This window comes from Lissotriton vulgaris, chromosome 1_1 (genome assembly GCF_964263255.1).
Source record: "Lissotriton vulgaris chromosome 1_1, aLisVul1.2, whole genome shotgun sequence".
NCBI lineage: Eukaryota > Metazoa > Chordata > Amphibia > Caudata > Salamandridae > Lissotriton > Lissotriton vulgaris.
Window position 1 is genome coordinate 1,759,466,179 of NC_141685.1, and position 22,949 is coordinate 1,759,489,127.

The following is a 22,949-nucleotide window of genomic DNA, read 5'->3' on the forward strand; positions in this document are numbered from 1 at the left end:
CTCCTCCTGGTGGTGGCCCACGGCACTCGATCCCGCTCCCTCTCCCGTCCACTCGGCCCGTAACCTGGGCTTCCAGTTTGACGACTCCCTTTCATGCAAGACTCAGATTAAAAAAGTGACCTCTGCCTGCTTCCTGAAGTTGCGCATGATTAGAAAAATCCTCCCCTATCTCCCTCTGGACTCCCGCCGCACAGTTACCCATGCCCTCATCACGTCCCACCTGGACTATGCTAATAGCCTCTATGCTGGAGCTCCCCAATACTTGATTGACCGGCTGCAGATTGTTCAGAATGCGGCGGCGAGGCTGATTGGCAATATTCCCTATCGTCAATCAGTTGCCGCATATCGTAGGGAACTGCACTGGCTACCTGTGGCCAGCCGTATCCAGTTTAAGATCCTCACTCTAACCCATCGAGCCATCAATGATCGCGGACCAAACTACTTGAAAAAACGTGTTTCCATATCCCGCTCCACCAGATCTCTGAGATCCAATGACCTATGCCTTCTGATCTCTCCCCGTTTCAGACTATCCAGAAAGGGTGGCAGAGGGTTCAGTGTCATTGCGGCAAAACTATGGAACGCGCTGCCAGTCGATCTTAGATTCTGTCCCTCCGAATCCATCTTCCGGGCCAAACTCAAAACTTGGCTCTTCCCTGGACTCTGATTTACTGCACTACTTCCCCTTCTTGCTCCTTTCCTCCCCTCTGAGACTTAGGTTCTAGCGCCGGGACACCCCTTCGGGGGTAGCTGTGCGCTTTATAAACTACATAAAATAAAAAATAAAAAAATAAATAAACAGTGCATTTCCTTTTTGTGAAATTTCTTGTTAATAACATGTTACGCTCTGAACCATCACCCACCCTTGTGCCAAATCCAACAAGTATGTCTGTGTAGTTGAGGAATATTTGGTTGAGAAGTAATATTTGCATTTTCTGGCTTTCTCTGCCATTTTCACAAAGTAGAAACCCAGGGGAGTACAGGGTGGTATCCCTCTTGTGGATCCCAACAAGTTTTCTTACCCGAAATGCCCTGCAAACCTCCAAATGTGACTAAAGTCACATATTTTCCTTGCATTACTGTGGCAGATTCTTCCAGAATCAGAAAGAACCCACAAATTTCCTACCGCACAGTGTTCTCCGATGTCTCCTTATAAAAATGGTACCTCACTTGTGTAGGTGGGCCAAGTGTCCGCCACAGAGAAGGGCCGAAAACGCATTGTGAAGGCATAAAAAATGATCAATCATAAAACTACCTGGTTTTGCAAGGGGGTCACATGCTTTTTTGTTTACATATGTTTTCAGGTTGACTCTGCATTGGACACCAGACAAGGGAGGTATCATTTTTATCGGGCGACTAAGGGGAATGCCAGGTGGTAGGAAATTTGTGCTGGTGTGGTGATCCCAGACAGAAATGTAAGGAAAATGTGATTTTTTTTAAAGCTACATTTGAGGTTTGCATGGGATTCTACCTAAGGAAGCGTTGGCAGATCCACACAAGACACAGATCCTTGGACTCCCCCATGTGTCTAGTTTTCAGAAATGCCTGGGTTTGGTAGGTTTCCCTGCATGGCCACCAAGCCTAGGACCAAAAAAGCAGGTGACTCTTTTGGAAGACCAGGTCTTTTTGTTATCAATAATTTTCATTTCTCCACTGTATGATTTGGGTCATTTCCTGTTGCGGGCGCTAGTCCTACCCATGCAAGTGAGGTACCATTTTTATCAAGAGACTTGGGGGAACGCTTTATGTTAGGATATTTGTGCTGGCCCAGCAATTCCACAACTTTCCCACACACAATTGAGAGGAAAACGTAATCTTTTTTTAAAGCTAAATTTGAGGTTTGCAGGGGATTCAGGGTAACAGACCTGGTGATAGCCACACAAGTCACCCCATTCTGGATTCCTCTGGTTGTCTGTTTTTAAAAAATGAACAGATTTGCTAGTTTTCCAAAGGGCCGGATTGACTTGGGCCCAAAATCCACAGCTAGGCACATTGCAAAAAAAGAATCGGTTTTCTATGGAAACATTTGATGTATCCATATTGAGTTTTGGGCAATTTCCTGTAGTGGGCACTAGGCCTATCCCTACATGTGAGGAGACTTGGGGGAATGCTGAGTGGGTGCAGGTTTGTGGCTCCCCACAGATTCCAGAACTTTCCATCACAGAAATGTGAGGAAAATTTGTTTTTTTTGACAAAGTTTAAGGTTTGCAAGGGATTCTGGGTAACAGAACCTGGTGAGAGCCACACAAGTTACCCCATCCTGGATTCCCCTGGACGTCTAGTGTAAAACAATGTACATGTGTACTAGGCCTACCCACACAAGTGAGGTGCCATTTTTATTATGAGACTGTGGGAATGCTGGGTGGATGGAAGTTTGTGGCTCCCCGCTGATTCCAGAACTTTCCAACACAGAAATGTGAGGAAATTATGTTTTTGACAAAGTTTAAGGTTTGCAAGGTATTCTTGGTAACAGAACCTGGTGAGAGACTCCCCTCCGAGCCTAGTTATTAAAAATGTACAGCTTTAATAGGTTTCCCCAGGTGCCGGCTGAGCTAGGGCCCAAAATCCACAGCTAGGCCTAGTGCAAAAAAAGGGTCCATTTTCTGTGGATACATGCGATGTGTCCATGTTGCGTTTTGATCTATTTCCTATAGCGGGCAGTAGGCCTACCCACACAAGTGAGATACCATTTTTACATGGAGAATTAGAGGAACACAGGATAGTAGAAAAAGTGTTATTACCAGTTGTCATTCCATGCATTTCTGCCATCCAAATGTAAGCCTGTGTAAAAAAGAAGACATTTTGAAAAATATCCCCTAATTCACCTGCTAGTAAGGTTACCTATATATTTAGAGATGTGCAAATAACCACTGGTTCTAAACTCCATATCTTGTTCCCATTTCGGAAATACAAATTCCTTGATACCTACTTTTCACACTTTATAGTTCACCAAATTAATTGCTGTATACCCGGTACACAATGAAAACCCATTGCAAGTTGCGGCTCAGTTATTGGCTCTGCATACCTAGAGTTCTTTGTGAACCTACAAGCCCGATATATCCCCGCAACCAGAAAGGTCCAGCGGACCTAACGGCATAACACTTTAAAAAATCTTGCATAGTTTGATAACGTTACAAGTGAAAATGTTGGCAAAAATGGTTGGTATTTTTTAAACTCAATTTCAATATTATTTTATTTCAACTGTTACTTTCTATAGTAAAGCCTTGAAGGATCTCCACAAATGAGCCCTTGCTGAATTCCGAATTTGGTGTTTTCAGAAAAGTATAGCTTTCCGGGATCTATTATTGGTTTCACACCCATTTCTACCACTAACTAGAAGGCGGTTGAAAACACATTAAATATGTAAAATAGGCTACGCCCCAGCAAAATGGTAAAACTGTGCAGAAAGTTTTGGTTTTCTGACAAAAAGCTGCCTGTTCTGAAAGCTGGGAAGATGGTGAGGTCAGCACTACAAACCCTTCGTTGATACCATTTGCATGAGAAAAAACCAATGCGGTCTTCTGCAGCATTTGTCTAAAAAAAAAAAATCTTGCTGTATTTTGCCTAATTTCTTGGTCCTATCCAGGGGAAACCACAAATCCTGGGTACCTTTAGAATCCTCAGGATGTTGGAAGAAAAGGACACATAATTGGCATGGAAATCTTACGTAGACAAAATGTTATGGGGGCCTAAACGCAAACTACCCTAAATAGCCAAAAAAGGCATGGGACGGGGGGGGGGGGTTGTGGGGGCGGGGGGTAGGGCGGAGGCCTGACAGCGAAAGAGTTAACTTTAGAAAAGTCTAAATCTTACTCACTTGCTATGAAACAGACAAGTGAATTACACTGAGGGCTGCTTATTTCAAATGCCTGTGAGTGGGCAGTGGTAACAAAATCTGGTGCATTCTGAGAAAATTAGAAGGTGGAAATTTTGAAAGAAATGAGAAGAACAGAAACCTTGGTAAGTCTGAAAGTAGGCTGGGTAAGCAAAAAAGAAAAGGAGTAGTTTCTGTCCTGTAACTCCAGTTCTGTAGTATGGGTATCTCTGTTATAGTCATAATCTAGTGAATAGTCCCGCCCATGTGCGCGGACCCCGGAGCAATCAAAAATAATCTCTTAAGCTGTCAAAACATGCAGACCTGCATAGACACTTAAGAGAGAATTTAAAGACAGATAATGCAGCCTATATCCACAGGCTACACTGTCCAATACTTCAACTAGAAATTCCACCAAAAACCACAACAGCACAGCCTGTCCAGGGTTTTCCACAGAGAAAACCTTGCCTTTAACAGCAAAACCCTCTGGAATGATAGAGAGGAAGGAGTGGACAGACAAGCCCCATAGGCTGCCATTATGTGGCTCAAAACAGGATACTGTGCCTTTAAGAGAACTTCCCAGAAGCCTCACAGTATCCCAGAATGCAGTGCAGGTCCCTTTCACCTTCAGTTCTTTTTGAAGGCGTAACACGCCAGACCTGTAGCATTTCTTACATGAATATCTCTCTCCACTGGGGAGGAGGGCGGGCGCTTATGACTATAACAGAGATACCCCTACTACAGAACTGGAGTTACAGGACAGAAACTACTCCTTCTGTAGTAAGGGATCTCTGTGTATAGTCATAATCTAGTGAATAGAATGGCAAGCCCATCCCCACACCAAAGCGGCGGTGGAGAACCGAGAAATAACACCACTACTGTGCGAACCGATTTCGCAGCGAAGCCTGCCCCACCTGAGCATCTGCCCTGGCATCAGCGTCCAGACAGTAATGCTTAGCAAAGGTATGGACCGACTTCCAAGTGGCGGCCTTGCAGATTTCTGCAATCGGAACATTAAGCAGCAAAGCAGTCGTGGCAGCTTTGCCCCTGGTGGAATGAGCCTTAGGTTTACCTCCTAAGGTCGTATTAGCCTTTTGGTAACACAATTGTATACAGGACACAGTCCACCTAGAGATGGACTGTTTTGAGGTAGCAAGACCGGTCCTGACTGATCCATGATTGACAAACAATCGATCTGAACCACGAATATCTCTGGTTTTATCCAGATAAAATTCCAACACCCTCCTAACATCCAGGGAATGTAGGGACCTTTCCGCTGGAGATGTAGGATTCTGAACAAACGTAGGCAAAGTTATTGTCTGGTTGACAAGAAAATCAGAAATAACCTTTGGAAGAAATGTAGGGTGAGTATGCGTAACAACCTTAGCAGCATGAAATACAGTATAAGGTTCTTGGCAACACAACGCCTGAATATCACTCCCCCTGCGGGCCGATGTGATGGCCAACGGGAACGCCGCCTTCCAGGACAGGTGCTGCAACAAAGCCTTATGAATAGGTTCAAAAGGCTCCTTCATCAATCTGGACAGCACCACATTCAATTCCCATGAAGGCGAAGGAAGCCAGACAGGAGGGAATGCTTTCTTCCAGCCTTCCAAAAAGTCTTTGATCACAGGGATCTGGAAGAAGGAAATCTGAAGGGCATTTCCTGTAGACAGTCAGCGCAGCAAGATGAATCGTAATGGATTGGACATTAAGGCCCGACTGCGCCAGGTGTAGAAGATACGGAAGGATGACATCTTCCTTACACGTCGTCAGGGCATGGTCCTTGGACTTGCACCAGATGCAAAACCTCTTCCACTTGTAAGCATAAGAAGTCCTAGTGGAAGGATGCTTAGCCTCCTTCAGTATGTCCATACAAACTTCTGGTAGATTCAAATGGCCATATTACACTATCTCAGGAGCCATGCAGCCAAACTCAAAGATGAGAGGTTGGGGTGCAACATCTGCCCCCTGAACTTTGTGAGAAGGTCCGGCCCGCAAGGCCGCCGTATGTGAGGACGGAGAGACCGGTGAAGCAGGTCCGTGAACCACCACTGTCTGGGCCATTCCGGGGCAATCAGGATCATCCGCGCCCTGGACTTGGACAGCTTGATGAACACCGCCGGAATCAAGGGAAAGGGTGGAAAAGCGTACAGAAAGCTGTTCGACCAGTTAATCCAGAACGCATTCCCCAGCTTCCCCGCAGGCAGTACCTGGAGGCGAAGTCTCGGCATTTGCCGAAGACTTCTCCTAGTACTTCGTCGTTTATGACCCATTCGTGGTTTTGCTGAATCAGTCTGCTCAGCACGTCTGCCTGAACATTCTGCACACCTGGCAGATGGGTAGCCGTTAGCTTCAGTCCTCTTGATAAAAACCAGCGCCAGATCGCCCGCGCCTCCTGCGACAGAGTGCGCGATTTCGAACCCCCCTGCTTGTTGAGGTATTACATTGTGGTCGTATTGTCCGTCTGTACAAGAAGAGAGTTGGTCTGGACGGATGGAAGAAACGCCTTCAATGCCAAGTGAACAGCTCTGAGTTCCCAGAAAATGATGTGATACGTGGACTCCATCGGGGACCACGTTCCTTGTATCTGCAAGTCTCCGGAAAGCGCCCCCCAGCCATGGTGAGACGCATCCGTCACGACAGTCTGTGTGGAAATGTCCTTGTGAAAGGGAACCCCTCTTAGGAGATTCTCCGCTGAACACTACCACTTCAGAGACTGAAGAGCACACAGAGACAGTCGTACCTTGTCGCCCAAAGATCCTTTCCTCCAATCCCACTGATCCTCCAAGCACTCCTGCAAAGGTCTCATGAGCAGCCGTGCGTGTGGCGTGAGGAATATACGAGAGGCCATCGACCCCAGTAGAGAAGACACCGTCTTCACTGTTGTAGATGGGGCGGTCACTAGAGCCTGAGCCTTCCTAAGGAGAGATAATCGTCTCTCCTCCGAAGGAGACACGCTTGCTGACAGCGTATTAACGGAGGCTCCCAAGTACTGTATGCACTGGACCGGAATCGGGACAGACTTGGACATGTTTTTGTGCAACCCCAGCTCGTTCAAGAGAACGCACGTCCTCTGGAAGTGTGGTTGAGTTTCAGATAAGGAGGAGGCCTTGATCAACCAATCGTCCAGGTATGGGTAGAGAAACCACCTCGTTTTTCCTCAGGCGTGCAGCTACCACTGCCATGCACTTCGAGAATGGTCTGGGCGCAGACTTCAGCCCGACTGGCAGTACTGTGTACTAATAATGATGGAATCGCAGGAACTTCCTGTGTTTGTGTGCAGTGAGCACATGGGAGTATGCATCCTGTAGATCTATGGCACCGAGCCAATCTCCCTGTTGCAGCTGAGTATAAACCTGATGCAACGACAGCATGCGAAATTCCTCTTCTGCGAATCCACTTGTTTGCTTGTCGCAAATCCAAAATGGGCCTGAACTCGTTCTTGTCCTTTGTGCGAACCAGAAAGAACCGGGAGTACAGACCTCTTCCCCTTTGAGACAGAGGTACGTCCTCTATCGCCCTTTTCCTAAACAGGATATCGGCCTCTGCTTGGAGCTCGCGCAGCTGAAACCGCGAGCCGACCGGAGGAATTGCTGGAGGAGGGCCGATGAACCGAAGACTGACTTAGACCCAGCCGGCCTTTGTCCGCCGAGGAGCAACAAGCTCTCCCGCGTATGCGCACAATATACTTGTAAAGCAGTAAATGGCGGCCCGGGACCACTGGCAAATCCTGGGAGGAAAAACGCCGCTAGAAAGGGCAGAAGGCCTCAAGCCGTTCTCCATGCCCCAAACCTACAGCCGTCCAAAAGTCTCAGATTCAGACTTCATGCGAGCCACTCACTACTCTCATGGCAGCCGAAGGGTTGCCCAAAGAACGGGAGAGTAGAAGCACACTGCTGAGCCGCAGGCTGCAGCGACGTCAGGCGAAGAAAAGTATGGCAACGTAGGACAAACCCACAATACCTGGGGGTCGGCAGGAGAGAAAACTCCGCTCCGACACCGATGCTTAGATCCGAAACTATCAGGCCCATTCGACCACCTCTTGTAAGGCTTCCCTCCTGTCTCTCGGCAGAGGAACCACAAATCGGTGAAGAAAACACCCCCACAGAGGGATCTCACAACAACGGTCCAGCAACAGCGGGCCACAGCACGAGGTCTACATGCCGCCACCCCTGCGACCAAGTCAGGAGCACGGTCGGAGCCAGAACCTCCTGTCAGGTGGTAGTGGACGAAAGTTAAGTCCCGCCAACCAGTAAAGAGTCGGAGAGAGACTCCCCATACTCATGGAAGACGCATCCCTGGCATCAAGGCACGGAGGTTCGCAGACTGAGGGGCCAAAGGCCCCTGGGGTGGTGGGCGGGAGAGGGAACCGAGAGGATTCTGAAACATCCCCGGTGGTCTCACCAGCGGTGGTTGAGCAGGAGGCGACCTAGCAGGCGTGCCGGTATGCAAGTACTCAAAACTAAGCAAAAGGACCAACGTCCCTCGCTTACACGTGGTGAGTAACCACAAACTCCCCATCAGAAGGGTTCCTCGACGCTGATCAACTGCTCTGCGTCGTGAGTGGAAGGTGCCGGGAACACAAAGTCCCCTCCTACGAAGAGAGGCTCACCAAGGAGCGAGGCCTGGAACAAGACCCAGGCGTCAAGAGCCGGCAGTATTCTGCGGCTGTAACCCATGACGTTGACCTCACTAAGACGTCACCATCACTAAGCCAGTGACGGTCTCTACGACAACCAACACTCAGACGTCAAAATGTCACTACGGTGTCAAACACGGAGACGCCGAGCCATCCCTAACGGTGACGTCCGGACCCAAAGGAAGAGAGCAGAGCCCAAGCGACCAATGCCCCAAAAGGAGCATCACTGCTCCATGACGTCGAGCCTCACCGCTCCATGACGTCGAGCCTCACCGTCCCATGACGTCGAGCATCCCTGCCCCATGACGTCGAGCATCCCTGCCCCATGACGTCGAGCATCCCCGCTCCATGACGTCGAGCATCACTGCTCCATGACGTCGAGGCACCCCATGACGTTGAGGCACTCCATGACGTAGACGTCGGGACACTCCATGACGTCGACGTCGAGACACTCCATGACGTCGACGTCGAGACACTCCATGACGTCAACGTCGAGACACTCCATGACGTCAACGTCGAGACACTCCATGACGTCAACGTCGAGACACTCCATGACGTCGACGTCGAGGCACTCCATGACGTCGACGTCGAGGCACTCCATGACGTCGAGGCACTCCATGACGTCGAGGCACTCCATGACGTCGAGGCACTCCATGACGTCGAGGCACTCCATGACGTCGAGGCACTCCATGACGTCGAGGCACTCCATGACGTCGAGGCACTCCATGACGTCGAGGCACTCCATGACGTCGAGGCACTCCATGACGTCGAGGCACTCCATGACGTCGAGGCACTCCATGACGTCGAGGCACTCCATGACGTCGAGGCACTCCATGACGTCGAGGCACTCCATGACGTCGAGGCACTCCATGACGTCGAGGCACTCCATGACGTCGAGGCACTCCATGACGTCGAGGCACTCCATGACGTCGAGGCACTCCATGACGTCGTGGCACTCCATGACATCGTGGCACTCCATGACATCGTGGCACTCCATGGCTTCGAGACACTCCATGGCGTCGAGACACTCCATGGCGTCGACGTCGAGGCACTCCATGACGTCGAGGCACCAAATGACGTCGAGGCACTCCATGACGTCGAGGCACTCCATGACGTCGAGGCACCCCATGACGTCGAGGCACCCCATGACGTCGAGGCACCCCACGACGTTGAGGCACCCCATGACGTCGAGGCCCTTCATGACGGCCCCAACGCAAACCGGAACCGTGTCATAGCTCAGACTTGCCCTTACTGGGGATAACCCCAGAGATCACAGCATGGGACTCGGTAGAGGACCAACCCTCTCCTCACCCAGAGGCTGAAGATGCCTTCAAACTCCTCTGTTTGAAACCTGGAAGCCGAAGCCCCCTAGAAAAGAAGGTACAGAGAAGACAGGTGTCAAAAGACACAGGCAAGCACAGAGTACAAACCCTGTGAGCTTCAGCTTTGGCCTTCAATTCAGCTGCAGACAAAGCACTTGTCAGACTAGAAATAGTCTAAAGACAAGAAGACTGCATAAATTCTGCCCAAAAAACACAGCAGAATGAAGATAAAGGCCAAAGACGTCGAGTGAAGCTACAAAAATCCAAAAATATCACAAAAATTGTATAGAAAAAACTCAAAAAAGAAGAGCTAATGCTCTAGGGTCCTGCTAGCAGGAGCCGGAAAAAAGAACTGAAGGTGAAAGGGACCTGCACTGCATTCTGGGATACTGTGAGGCTTCTGGAAAGTTATCTTAAAGGCACAGTATCCTGTTTTGAGCCACATATTGGCAGCCTATGGGGCTTGTCTGTCCACTCCTTCCTCTCTATCATTCCAGAGGGTTTTGCTGTTAAAGGCAAGGTTTTCTCTGTGGAAAACCCTGGACAGGCTGTGCTGTTGTGGTGGAATTTCTAGTTGAAGTATTGGACAGTGTAGCCTGTGGATATAGGCTGCATTATCTGTCTTTAAATTCTCTCTTAAGTGTCTATGCAGGTCGCAATGTTTTGACAGCTTAAGAGATTATTTTTGATTGCTCCGGGGTCCGCGCACATGGGTGGGACTATTCACTAGATTATGACTATACACAGAGATCCCCTACTACAGAATCAACTTTACAAACAGAAATATTATGAGCATAGCAATAAGGTGACTAGTTTGTATACTTAGCATGCACAGAAACTGAAAAAAGTTGAATATCACTAAAGCATTGTGTAGTAGCACACTTTCCACTGAATAGGCCACTAACTTTGCACAGACATATCGTTTATCGTTTTAGCACACAAATTATGTGAGGAAATAGGGTTCTGTGAATGTTTATCATTTGTGCATCACCAAGTAAAGTGTCTTGATTTCTTTTGATCCTATTAAAATCTCGACTTTCAACACACTTCAGAATTATAAAAAATGTGCTTCACTTTTGTTTCCCTACCTTCTGAATGCAAACAGTTTATTTACAGGTACTTTTATTTTATTGTGTTGCAAAAAAAGTACATCCTACAGCCTTTCCTTTCACACTCTATGTAAAAGACTGCCACATAATTCACTTTAAAAAAACTACTCTTACTTTGCAGTCAGAGAAAGAAATGTAAACACCAATCCCCATGTTAAAAGAAGACGCAGTTATTTGCCAGAAAACATAGCCTGATATTTAACCTTTGTCTTTGAAGCACCAGCAAATGTCGCAAGATAAGCACAGAATTTACAGGCATCTTTATTTATTGCTCAGACTTTCCTGACACACCAAAGATCGGGTTGCGAAACATTAAGCTAGAGGGATATCTGTGGGTTCTAGGGCTCAGCAGACAAATGAAGAACTGAACTTGCTTCTATTTCTTCAGGTCTATGGCAAACTAAGGTGTGGTTTTACAATGATCTTTTTTTAATACACAAATTACATCTCTCTTTGGGTCATTTTTAAAGACGACAAGCATGAATCACTAACACCGTCTTGGATCAGCAGACATCGCCAACTAAAGATGAATCAGTCCCCAAAGCTCTTGCGCCTGCAATCTTTATTAAACTAAGACTAAAGACATGCCACTTTTTGTGGGGACATAAGGCAATCATTTTCAGAATGCAACAAATACAGAAGTAAAAAGGATGGTGTTGGATTGCAAGATTTCAGGGAATGTTATGCTGCTAAAACCAGTGCCTAAGTATTAAAAACTTGCTGCCAGGAACAATAATTCCTCTTAAAACAGAGATTCACATAATAACTCTCCATGGCTAGGCCCCCCACATGGACTACAGGTGATAGTCTGCCAGCAAAAGCACCACATGACTAGGAGCACCACTCGAAGAATGACCCCCACATCCCCATCCCATGATTAATTCGTCAGGCTTGGTTGGTTACCAGACACTTCAATCATATGAGTCACCAGAATGGTGGATGAGGTGGGTAATGGAGCTGTAGGCCTCCTCCGTCCGTCCACTCCCTTAGTTTGAATACTAGGGCATTGCCCATGAAAGTACCCCACATATTGTGCATTTAATCAACAAGTACTGAGGCTTTGCCTTCTAGTAAGGAGCCCTATTTTTGATATTTGGAGCAGTTTGGACCTAATCCTTCATAATGTTTTTTTCCACAAAAGGTATCCAGGCCTAATTTATGTATTTTCCCCCACATTCTGCGGATTCTAAATGCATTCAAGGGTTTGTAGATTGCACTGGAAGCAATTGAAAAAATTGCCCTAATGTAGCATCATTTTCATTATTTTGAAAAACAGGAAAAAAAAGGTGTGCAAGAAAGTGTTTCTTTCTAAAAAGGCAGCATCAACAAGAGGTACGCTGCTCTAAGACCACACTCGACATGCTTTCAAAGACAGTTGTGATAATAGCTTTTTCAGCTGTACAAGTGATAGTCAATATTTCATATTGTTGCAGTTTATATTAATTGCATTAGAGAGGTGTGAAACAATAACTGAACAAGGAAATCTACACATGTGAAAAGAAGACTCAATTCTGAATGCAGAAACTGATTATTTGTGTAGATAGCTCACAGTTTTTCCAAAGACACAAGTCATTGAAATCACAAACCAATAAAAGTAGAAACATATAGAAATATGTGACAATGTTTTCATCTGTAATATCATGCCTCAACTGCAGATTTACAAATGTAATATAGGATTACGTTTGTTAGCCTCTTGTGGGTTCAGGAATATATTGTATTTGTAGGTTGCTAGAAAACAGGACACAAGTACAGCATTCAACCGGACTGCAGCTTATAATTATTACTCATGCAATTTATAAACATGCTATGTATAAGGTAAAATCTAATAAATGGAAAATGGGTATGCACGAAATCTCTGCATTTTTTTAATGTGCCCACGAATCGGAGTATAGGAAAAGTGTCTCTTTTTAGAACCTTGAATATGAGATTACAAATATAATTTGATTCAGAGGTCATTTTACCAAATATGTTCTTTCTTTCACACTAACTTACATTTGCCTACCAAAAAAAATGCATTAAATTCAATAGATAATAACAAATGTTCTAATATCCTGTGTTTCCACATTGTTAAAGTAGTACCTAATGTGTGTGGGTGTACTAATCACTCACAACAGGAAAGACCGCTAAAACACGTAGATATTTAGACTTTTCTTAGAAATATCAAACTTTCTGGCAATGTAGGTTGCTGCAGTATTTGGGACCAGCATCAGCCTAACCCTAAGGAAGCCTACCAACCACAAAAATTTCTGAAAATTAAACACCCGGGGAATCCAGGGAGGACTTGCTTCCAATACATCCCACCACTCTATTCTTAAAAAGAATTCCCTTAGAACATCAAATGTTGGTTACAATGACAGATTTTTCTCACATTTCTGTGAGGGAACGTTCAGGAATCTACAGGTATGCACAAATTCATACAAACCTTGGGTCCCACACATCTACTGCTACAAACAATACCACAAATGTGTGGTTGGGGCAATCACCCATGACAAAAATGGCCCCCAAATGCAATATGGAGACATCAAGATTTTCCTTGGAATTTCAGTATTTCTGGCAACGTTGGTAGTGTGGTATGTGGGCCCAGAGTAGGTCAGCATCTAGGGAAACCTATTATATCCAGACATTTCTGAAATCTAGATGCCACGGAGAGCCCGGTGTGGTCTGGTTTACATGGATCCCAGCACATTTTTATATCCAGGTTTCTCTGAAAATATCAAGCTTTAGCCAAAATTGCAGATTCTCTCACATCTCTGAGCTGGAATATTTGGAAATCTGCAGAGATCACAGCCAGTATTCCCACATTTCTACCCATAAGGATGGTAAGGCACTTGTGTGGCTGGGTCTGTTGCATGAAATGAAATGAAATACCAGTATTTGTAAAGCGCACAGCTACCTCCGAAGTGGTGTACCGGCGCTGGGGGCCCTCAGGAAGATTAAGCAAGCTATTGCCCAGAGTCACAGGGTGCTGGGCTGACCTGCCGCCAGTGCCGGGGATCGAACCGTGAGCTCCAGATTCCAGCGTCTGTCGCCCTGGCTGCTGCGTCACATCTCTTCCAGACATCCAGACTTGTATCAGACAGGAACAGATGAAAACTGTGACTGTATAAAGTTAATGTAATATCAGTGTTGTCTTCGCATGGACAACAGTTTTGTTTGCTGTGGTCTCAGACAATAGGCCCACTAACTCATGTGGGGTACAATTTACTTTGTAATAAGTATTGAAAAGCAGGTTGGTAAGACTTTTGCAATTTCCTGTATGTTCGTTTTTCTGTCACATAAGTGTGTGTGATTTCATTTTTCTTGCCCTTGCTTTGAGATTCGCGGTGCCATCTGGGTAAGAAAACATGCTTGGATCTAGGCAAGGCACACCACTCCGGACTCCACTGTATACTTTTCAGAAATACACCAGGGCCCATATACTTCAGTCACAACCTGCCTAAAGACACCCCTGGCTGTATTTGGGTGTAGCCTCAAACCTTTTCTCTCAGATACAGAAAGCTCATAATATACATGCCAGATATTATTTTAGGCTGAAAAAGTGAAAAGGATGAATTGTGTAACATTTCTCCTTTTCAGGCAACATGAGACTTACAACATTGATACAGAAATTCCACTAGTAGTGTTTTCGTAATTAAGTCTGGATGAAATGTAAATGACACCAACACAATTCTCGTAATTTCACACTACACTTGTTAAGAGAAATTCCTGAAATGACATCATCATGCCAATTTGTGTATTTATGCACCATTCGCTGTAAATATTCATCTCGAATTCACAGTAAAAAAAATGACTGCAAAAGCACTGGAACAACAACGCGAGCAGCTATTGCTTACAGAAGAAATGATGGACTTGCATTTTTCGGAATTATGCGTAATTTCGCCCTAATCATGCAAAATTGCATGAAAACAGCTAATGTTAATTTTGCAGACCTCTACCCTATGATATTTCTCTGCTTAGTTGTGTGTTGCTTTATAATCCATGATTCTCATCGCTCAGATACAATCTCAGTGTCAGAATGAGACTCAGAGGTCTCCTCTAACATTTAACCTATGGCCTAGGCAGCAGTCATTCAATGAGATGCAACCCGGTTTCCTACCGAAAACATTTTTTTACTCATATACTGTGTGCTAGAGAGAATGCAGAGGTACTTATAGAAATGTGCTAAGTGTGTGTGATACAGTGTAAACAAGAATTACAAATCCAATAGGTCTCGCCTTTATTAGGTTAAAGCCATTTGCTTTGCTATACAATACCATTAGCCGAGCAAATGGCTTTAACTTAATCGAAGGCGAGACCTATTGCATTTTCAATGCTTGCTATTCCCTTACAGCAGCAGATTAAAATTCAGTGTTAATGTGGACAGTAAGATGGACATGGAACGTTCATAAATCATGCACCTTTAGCACAGCACTCAATGTTTTAAAAGAGGTCTGCTTGCTGCAGAGGAATACTGCTCCTGGGTACACCCAAGTGTTGAGATATTTAAAGAGCTCCTCTTCGGGGCTGTTCATAATACCCACGGCTTTTAAGCAGGTACATTTTGAGAACCTTGCAGTAAAAAAAAAATCCTACTCTAGCCGGTTTTGTAAAAAAAAAAAATCTTTCGGGACTCCGAACCCCTATGGATTACGTAGGGGCTGTGTTCATTGTCCCCACACCGTTTGGGGTGGCATTAACTTAAGCAGTTTCCATGCCCCCGTGGCAGATCCGGTAGGACGCCCACCACCGTAGGATTCATAAATCGACAAACGACCCTAACAGCTGTGAACATGGAGTCTCAGGTGATGGTCAACACCCTCCCCCTCTCCCCCTAATTAGGACGTCAGTTCCACCATCTCCACTAAATCCATGCAAAGCTAACTTTCAGAACAATACAGTAATTTCCATATGGCAGTAACAAGCTGGACAGAAGAATTGTGGCCAGATATATTATGTAAATTAGCCTGTGTTCCCCCGAACCTTTAGCTTGCCCTCTCCGACTTCGACCTACTGAATGTACCCTGTCTGGGTCACAATAAATGAGCGACCACCAGGAAAAGTGCTCTCTTGTGTGCAAACCCCGCCTCCCTCACCCAGGCACACTTGTTTGAAAGCCGTGTCTGAAAGCCGGAGTCCAGCCTCGACTACCGTGAACCCCAAAGCCTGCTCTTGACCGGCCTCCTGGCCTCAGTAAGCTCTGCGACCCCCTGGACATCAGTGACAATGAATCCCACTAGGAGAGGGGCAGGTAAACAAAGCACTGACAATAGTTTTCATTCTCCTGCAGTCCATTCTCGTGCATGCAGTTAGGTGAGGGGCTCAAAGTAACCAAATATGTTTTCTGTAATTAATACAGCGCCTGCTTCGTGCAGCGTCTGTGCATTGAATGGAGGGGGGCCGGGGTATATTTAAAAGTTAAGCTGTGTTTGAAGGAGAGAAAGCGAAAGCATGCCGCCATGCGCACGCGAGTGTAGGAAAGCGAAAGCACGCCACCATGCGGGCTGTCCACATGCACGTTCATTTTTTTGTCCCTCCGTGTGTGGTGCCATAACAATACAAAGCTATTTGGCACAAGATGGCGTCGGACTGTCCATACGTATGCATGCATGTTTAGCTTTGGCTGAATGGCAAAAACAGCCATCTTTGTTCATCCGTAAGAGTGCATGTAAAGCTTTGGAAGAATAGATCGCAAAAGGGACTTGCATGGCGAGAGCAGCGCATGCTCGCTGCTAACGCCAGGCGAGACCTAAAATTAACACTGCAAAGCAGTGCAAGAGAGAGTAGGGTACAAAGGTATTAGAGCCTAAAAAAACTTTGGAAGCACCGCATTTGAATCAAAAACCAAACCACTGTAGCTCCACTGTCTTCGCAGACTAAGACAAAGAAACCTAAGTAGGAAAATAAAAAGAAATTCATAAGTCAGCTTGGCACACACACTTCAATAAGGCATACTGAAATGCAATTATAATATTAATATTCAAAGAAGCAACAAAGCAAAACTGTAAAGTTGATGAATGTGATCGAACAGCAAAAAAACAATTAGGACACAAACTCTGTTCTTTCAAAATAATATTACAATTCATGGGCAAAATTCACCTGACCGATGAGTTGCCATACACATTTTTTATTCACCGGCCGGAGTGTGGGTATGGGCGCAAAGTCTCGGTCTTAGAGAAACCAAATCCACAATGTTGGCTGCCTTTATCCCTTCCGTGTGGGGGCTGATGGGTCATGGGGGTGGGGGCCAGTCGGCCCTCATGGAAGACAGAAATGGTTAGACTATACTTACCCAGAAGAGGCAGCCACCACACCACAAAAGAAATATTCCTACCAGTCTGGTGGAGGATTCCTGCTCAGGGATTTTGATCCGGATGCTATCACTAAGCAGGAATGCTTCCTCAAGGGGCACCTGTGCACTGAAATGGGGAAGTTGCTCCTTTTCTAAGGGTGCTTTTTCCCTGCGGGGGAGCGATTGGGATGTCCAGCCCCAAGTGGAGTTGGAGTGTGTGGGGAAATGCAAGGAGTGGTTCTGCAGAAACGTTCCATAATGAGCTAAGAGGGAACAGCATTACGATTGAATTGTTTTTCGCAGTGTGCTCAGAAGGGCAAGATATATTGGAAAGGTAAGGTGCTAGATCACAGTGTGCTTTTTTAGGCAGCGGAAATAGGTGTTTTTATGTGAAAAACATTTAAAAGAGGGTCAGCAGTAGCCTGTCGTATTAGACACGTGTTAACATTCTATTGAGATGATTCTTGAATTGAGGTTTTGTTACTCTGTTTTGTGTCGGGATTTTCTCCAATAAAGTTCTACTTAGAGCCAAGGATATGCAAGGTGCTTACCATCAATGGATTGCTCCTCCGCAGAGCTGTTAGTAACAGGTTTTGTTAATTGAGTAATATTGTACTTTTATTTACTGTCCTATTAGTGCCATATTTATTCATTGCATTGCAGCAAACAGTAGTAGAGCCAGCAGTCACACAGGCATACCACAATGACATGCAGGCAAACATTAGCAATCCATACGTATCTAATCAAAGAAAACGTTTCGCTAAAGATTAATTTAAACCCGGTTTTATTTGCAGAAAAAATGTACATTGTAATCGAGGTGTTCTCTTGATAGTTTTACTTGTTAGATGCCACCGGTGGGACCCACTCGTGTATCTTCTTGCGAGTAGTTGAGAAAGGAACATACTGCCCCGGAGTCGCGCTCATGTTGAATTTGTGGTTTTCCCAGATGAATTTACGAGGAGTTGGTGGGTGGGTTGTTGGGGGTTCGTCAGCAGTGGAATGAAGCCACCGATGCCTACATTTAATGAGAAAATACAGGTTCTGGTCATACGGTTATTCAATCAAATGCATACTTGGAGTATTCAAACTGATACGAACAGCAATTATGTTAAAGCAGTAGTAATACAAAACATTTTTTCCAAAACGTAACCATAAACCTTTCTGGGGCTGGGGAGTTAAGGTGTGTTTATTATTTGTTAAATGCATTTATGTATCACATTCCTATCCCAAGTCTTTACATTTACAGCAAATATGGAAAGCATTAGATATTGTGTAAAAATAAGAGCAGAGCCTGCCCAAACTAAAAAATCGGGCAAAGAAAGCTATGGGCACTGCTTTAGAGAGGAGGGATGTTGAGACATGTTCAGGGTCTAGATGTCATTAGTTTAAAGAGCTTGCTGAAGGAGAAAGGCTTGGGAACCAGAAGTATGTCACTGTGCAGCAAGATCCACAGTACAGTGAAGGGAGCAATGAACAATGAAAGGGCCCTTCAACTAATGAAGAACTCTGATCCACACCCGGATATGGTCTTCCCTTGACCTCTTTCTTGCCACACAACCCTGTACTCAAATAACCAACCATGTATCGGCATTGCTCTATCCTTCCCTATCCTACATTCAACTACTTCCCTCTTTTACCCCTAACTTTCTATCCTTTACTTTTCAACTCATTTGGAGGTGTTTTGCTGAGCCACTGCCTCTTTATCTTTTTTGTACTATCTATTGTTTGAATGCCTGTCTCCTCCGGCTTTTTGTAGAGAGGATGTATATCCCTAGTTGTTCTCTATGGAGATTCGAATACTTCCCAAGTAAAGCTGTGCTTTATAAAATTTGCTTAATAAAATGTGCTTTATAAAATGAGCTATATGCTATTAAATATAAAGAACAGCCTCAATGATTGTGCGTGAGAAGCTTGAGCCTACACGTATGTAATTATGATAAACAACTGGAAAAAGGGGCAGACTAGTTTCTGAAACACTCAGGTTAGTAGAATAACAGGTAAACTATTATTCATGAAAATGCACATATTCAGGAAGGTGAAAGATTGACAAAAAGACAATGGAGCAGGACTACATGGAAGTAATAGGTGAGGATATAGGTTGCACCACCAGATACCAAGCACGTCAAGGATCTTTCAGAAGTGGGTACTAAATGTATCCCGCGTGTTGTGGGGTACGCACATAGTCGGGTGAGTGGTAGATGTAGGCATAGACAGTGGGGCAACAGCATAAATGGTCGAATAACAAGTCTAGGACACTCATGGGGTGACAGAGGACAGATAATGGGGCCAAAGTTAAGAAGGGTAGAGTCATGAGGGCTCAACTTCATGAGAGCTTCCATGGAAAATGCCTGCACCTCCCTCAAGATGGTTGTCGCCAGGGTAGAAAAAAACCCACATCAGGGGAAAAATGCCTACCACACTGGCAGGAATCTACAGAGGATAGTTGCTCCATAGTTCGTGTGGCTGATACTTCTTCTCCACCACAGCTAAAGTTTAGGGTAACTTATGTTGAACTTTAAATGAGGCCATCTATTTAAATGGCATGGGTAGTCTGTCTAAATGGAGTGAAATTAGCACATTTGCAGTGCACACAGTTTGCTACCTCATATAACAAGCACTGGCAAAGCCAACAGATCTAGCATTGGCTGCCAGCCTGTAGGCTTAAGTAAACAAGCAGTTGCAATGCAATAGGTCTCGCATTTATGCCAGTTTAAGCTACTGGCATTGTAAATGGCAATGCTTTTTATTTAGGTTTTAAAAACCAAAACATAAATAAAAGGCATTGTCATTTACAATTCTAATAGCTAAAACTTGAGTAATTGCCAGAGCTATTGCAATGCAAATATTTGTTTTACCTAGCCAAGTTGCAGGGTGCAGTACCATGTATGGCCAAAAGAGGTCCCATGGGCCCTCTTTTCGCTCGCACCCTGCACAAGTTGGAGTTATTGGCATTATACATGCCAATGCTTTTCACCTAGCCATGTTACAGGGTGCAGTACCATATGTGGCCAAAAGATGTCTATGGGGACCTCTTTTGGTTACATAAGGTACTGCAGCCTGCAGAAGATATGGTAAATCCACCCTACCCACAATGCATTGCATGCAAGACAGTACCACAAGTTCATTCAACTACCTATGTCCATATATAAAATTAGTAGCTTTGAAATATGACAGAATAATTAATTTGGTTTTTCTACCTGTGGAGTTGATGAAGGAAAGACACTCTCATATAAATGTGAGATGTTCTTGTGAGTGAAGGAAGACCTCAAGCCTAGTTTGGACTAAATGTGAGTCCTGCCTGAAGCCTTTAGAAAAATAGTCCATTGAGCCTGTAATTAAGATCTAGGGTGGAACAACACATGTAACAGGGGAGTGTCCTCATGGGGGATTACAAGAAGAGACAAGGCAGTTACTAAGGAGGGACTACTAAGCCTATTGCCCAATGAAAAGCCACCATTTACAAAGGACAGGGACAGGAGCCAATTAAAAAGATGGGTGGAAAGTGGGTGGAGCTTTAGTCATATATCCTGATTACAGCATGTTCTAGGCGAGACCTAAAAATTACCCAATTACGCATATTCAGTGCTCCAAAAGGTGGCATCAGGATTCAATAATACATTGCATATCAATAAAGTATTATGTAAAATGGAGCCCATGAAAAAGAAGAATAAACCAAGCGTACATGAAAAATTATATCCTCTTAACGAAGTTACCCTATACTATAAATCATATTCCAAAACAGATCATGGGGTACATAACATGTAAAACAATCCTACATTAATCCTGTCTCACTAAAAGTAATTTGAGATTATAGATTATGAAGAAAGTATGATCACTCCACTCTTATCTCGGGTATCAACAGTGCTTTAGGTGGAATCAATGATTCAAGGACGTAGATCCACAAAATACTTTACAGAGGAGAAGTGGAAGCACCGTCGAATTTTCGATCTCTGAAGTCCCCAGTACGCAAGACCATCCTCGGGACAGTGTTAGCTAAAATTGTTGACCCCTCGTAAACCAGTGATTAAAACAATTATTTAGTTCCAGTCAACAATTGTTTAACAAATGTATGTTATATCTGAATTGAAAAAACAGAATATTACGTATTGAGCTCTACAGTCTCATTCAAAAAGACGCAGCATGGCTAAACGTTAAAGACTGGCAGCAGCGATATATGAAGTCATGCAGCCATGAGCAATTTGGCCGGGTGCCTTCATATCTCCTACAGAATGGTGAACTGGGGGACCTATTGAGCATGGGCCACTGAAGAACGCTTTCCTGATGAACAGTCTATTGTACTAACCGTCAACTCTTGTGAAAGCGCGAGATGCCTGTAATCTATTCTTTGCAGTATGTGTTAACTCATTGTGTTTTGTTGCAGTTTATTTCATTCAAGTTAAAAATCAATAAACACATTTAAAATAACAAATTATTTTAAATAAGTTTGTTTGAAACAATTATTTTCACTTGTGGTAGCCCGTATACTAAATGGTAAAATAGTTGTATGATCCATTACAGTTGCATCCAAATCTGTAATTTTGTTCGATTCAAGCAAGATTTCCAATGGCATTTCCCACTGCCATTGTAAACCTAAAAATGAATGAACAGATAGTGATACATCTACTATCCTTCAGTCAGGTACCACATTAAATACACAATATTTAATACATTATTAATACAACATTCAGTGTATTTTCGACACTGTGTTGTTGAAATCAAAAACGTATTACAGATCATATTCTGGTCTCTGTCAGTCTACAGACTATCCTTCAGGGTTTCAAAATTATGGAGAGTTCATTCAGTGACCACAACCCAGTGTGTGTGCAGTTGGGGGGTGGTATATTGAGCAGGAGGGCCCGGGAGGTAGTGCCAGGCGTGCTTAAACTGAAAGATGTTAGGCGTCGCCTTAAATGGACCCAGGTGACCCCAAACCTCTTCTATGAAAAGGTCCATGAGTCTTGCGCTGCAGAATTTGCATTCTGTGTGTCACATGATTCTTCACCAGCAGACATCCTAACCTCATTTTCAGAGATTGTTGCTAAGGTGGGGGCTTTGCTTTCTGTCCCTACACGAAAAACAACAGTAAGCGATCCTAAATGGTTGAATTCTGCAAGCTCTAAAGCAGCCAGAGTATTGCAGGATGCATTGAAAGCTAACCTGAGGGATTTACCCCGGGTTCGTGCCCTTCGACTTAACTACAAAAAGACACACTAAGCCGAAAGGCAGAACTGAAGGAAGCAACCTGGTGTGAATTGGTAGACCCAAGCACGTTAGGTAGTAGTGATACATTTTGGGGCATTCTCAATAGACCTCTTTTTGAAAGGGTTATGGATAAAGGACTTGGTACTAATATACTGGAAGAGGATTGGGTCTGGCATTTTAGCCGTATTTTTAAGAGCGATTCACCTCTAGTTCGACCACAAGCCAGCGCTGAAAATAATGCCCCGGTTGTATTCTCCCAGAGTGAAGTGGAGAAGGCATTGCTGGTTTGATGTGTAACAAGGCGCCAGGTCCGGACGGTATCCCGTCGGACCTATTTAAATCAAATCAAATCCTTCACTTTGGGCCCCGGTCCTGCAGGGTGTGCTTAATGCGGCCGCCATGGCCGGCTGCCCAAAGTCTTGGGGCTTATCCACTATTGTACCAGTGTTTAAAAAAGGTGATCGCAATAGTACACTAAACTATAGGCCGATTTCCCTTATTAACTCCGTAGTTAAGGTTGTGAGAGGGGTTCTATTGAATAGACTGGCTACCTGGGCGGAAGATAACAAGATCATCTCTGATATTCAATATGGGT

The 22,949-nt window shown here is 44.8% G+C and overlaps 1 protein-coding gene across 1 annotated transcript in view; it reads right to left on the reverse strand.

Annotated features, from left to right (window-relative positions):
• Nucleotides 1-17,919: 17,919 nt before the first annotated feature.
• The window catches only part of NDUFA12 (NADH:ubiquinone oxidoreductase subunit A12), a 200,708-nt gene continuing 195,678 nt past the window's right edge, over nt 17,920-22,949 (reverse strand). The window contains exon 4 of the mRNA XM_086937950.1: nt 17,920-18,167. Within this exon, the coding sequence (XP_086794076.1) occupies nt 17,987-18,167 (181 nt within the window). The 3' untranslated portion in view covers nt 17,920-17,986. The remainder of the gene's footprint in view (nt 18,168-22,949) is intronic.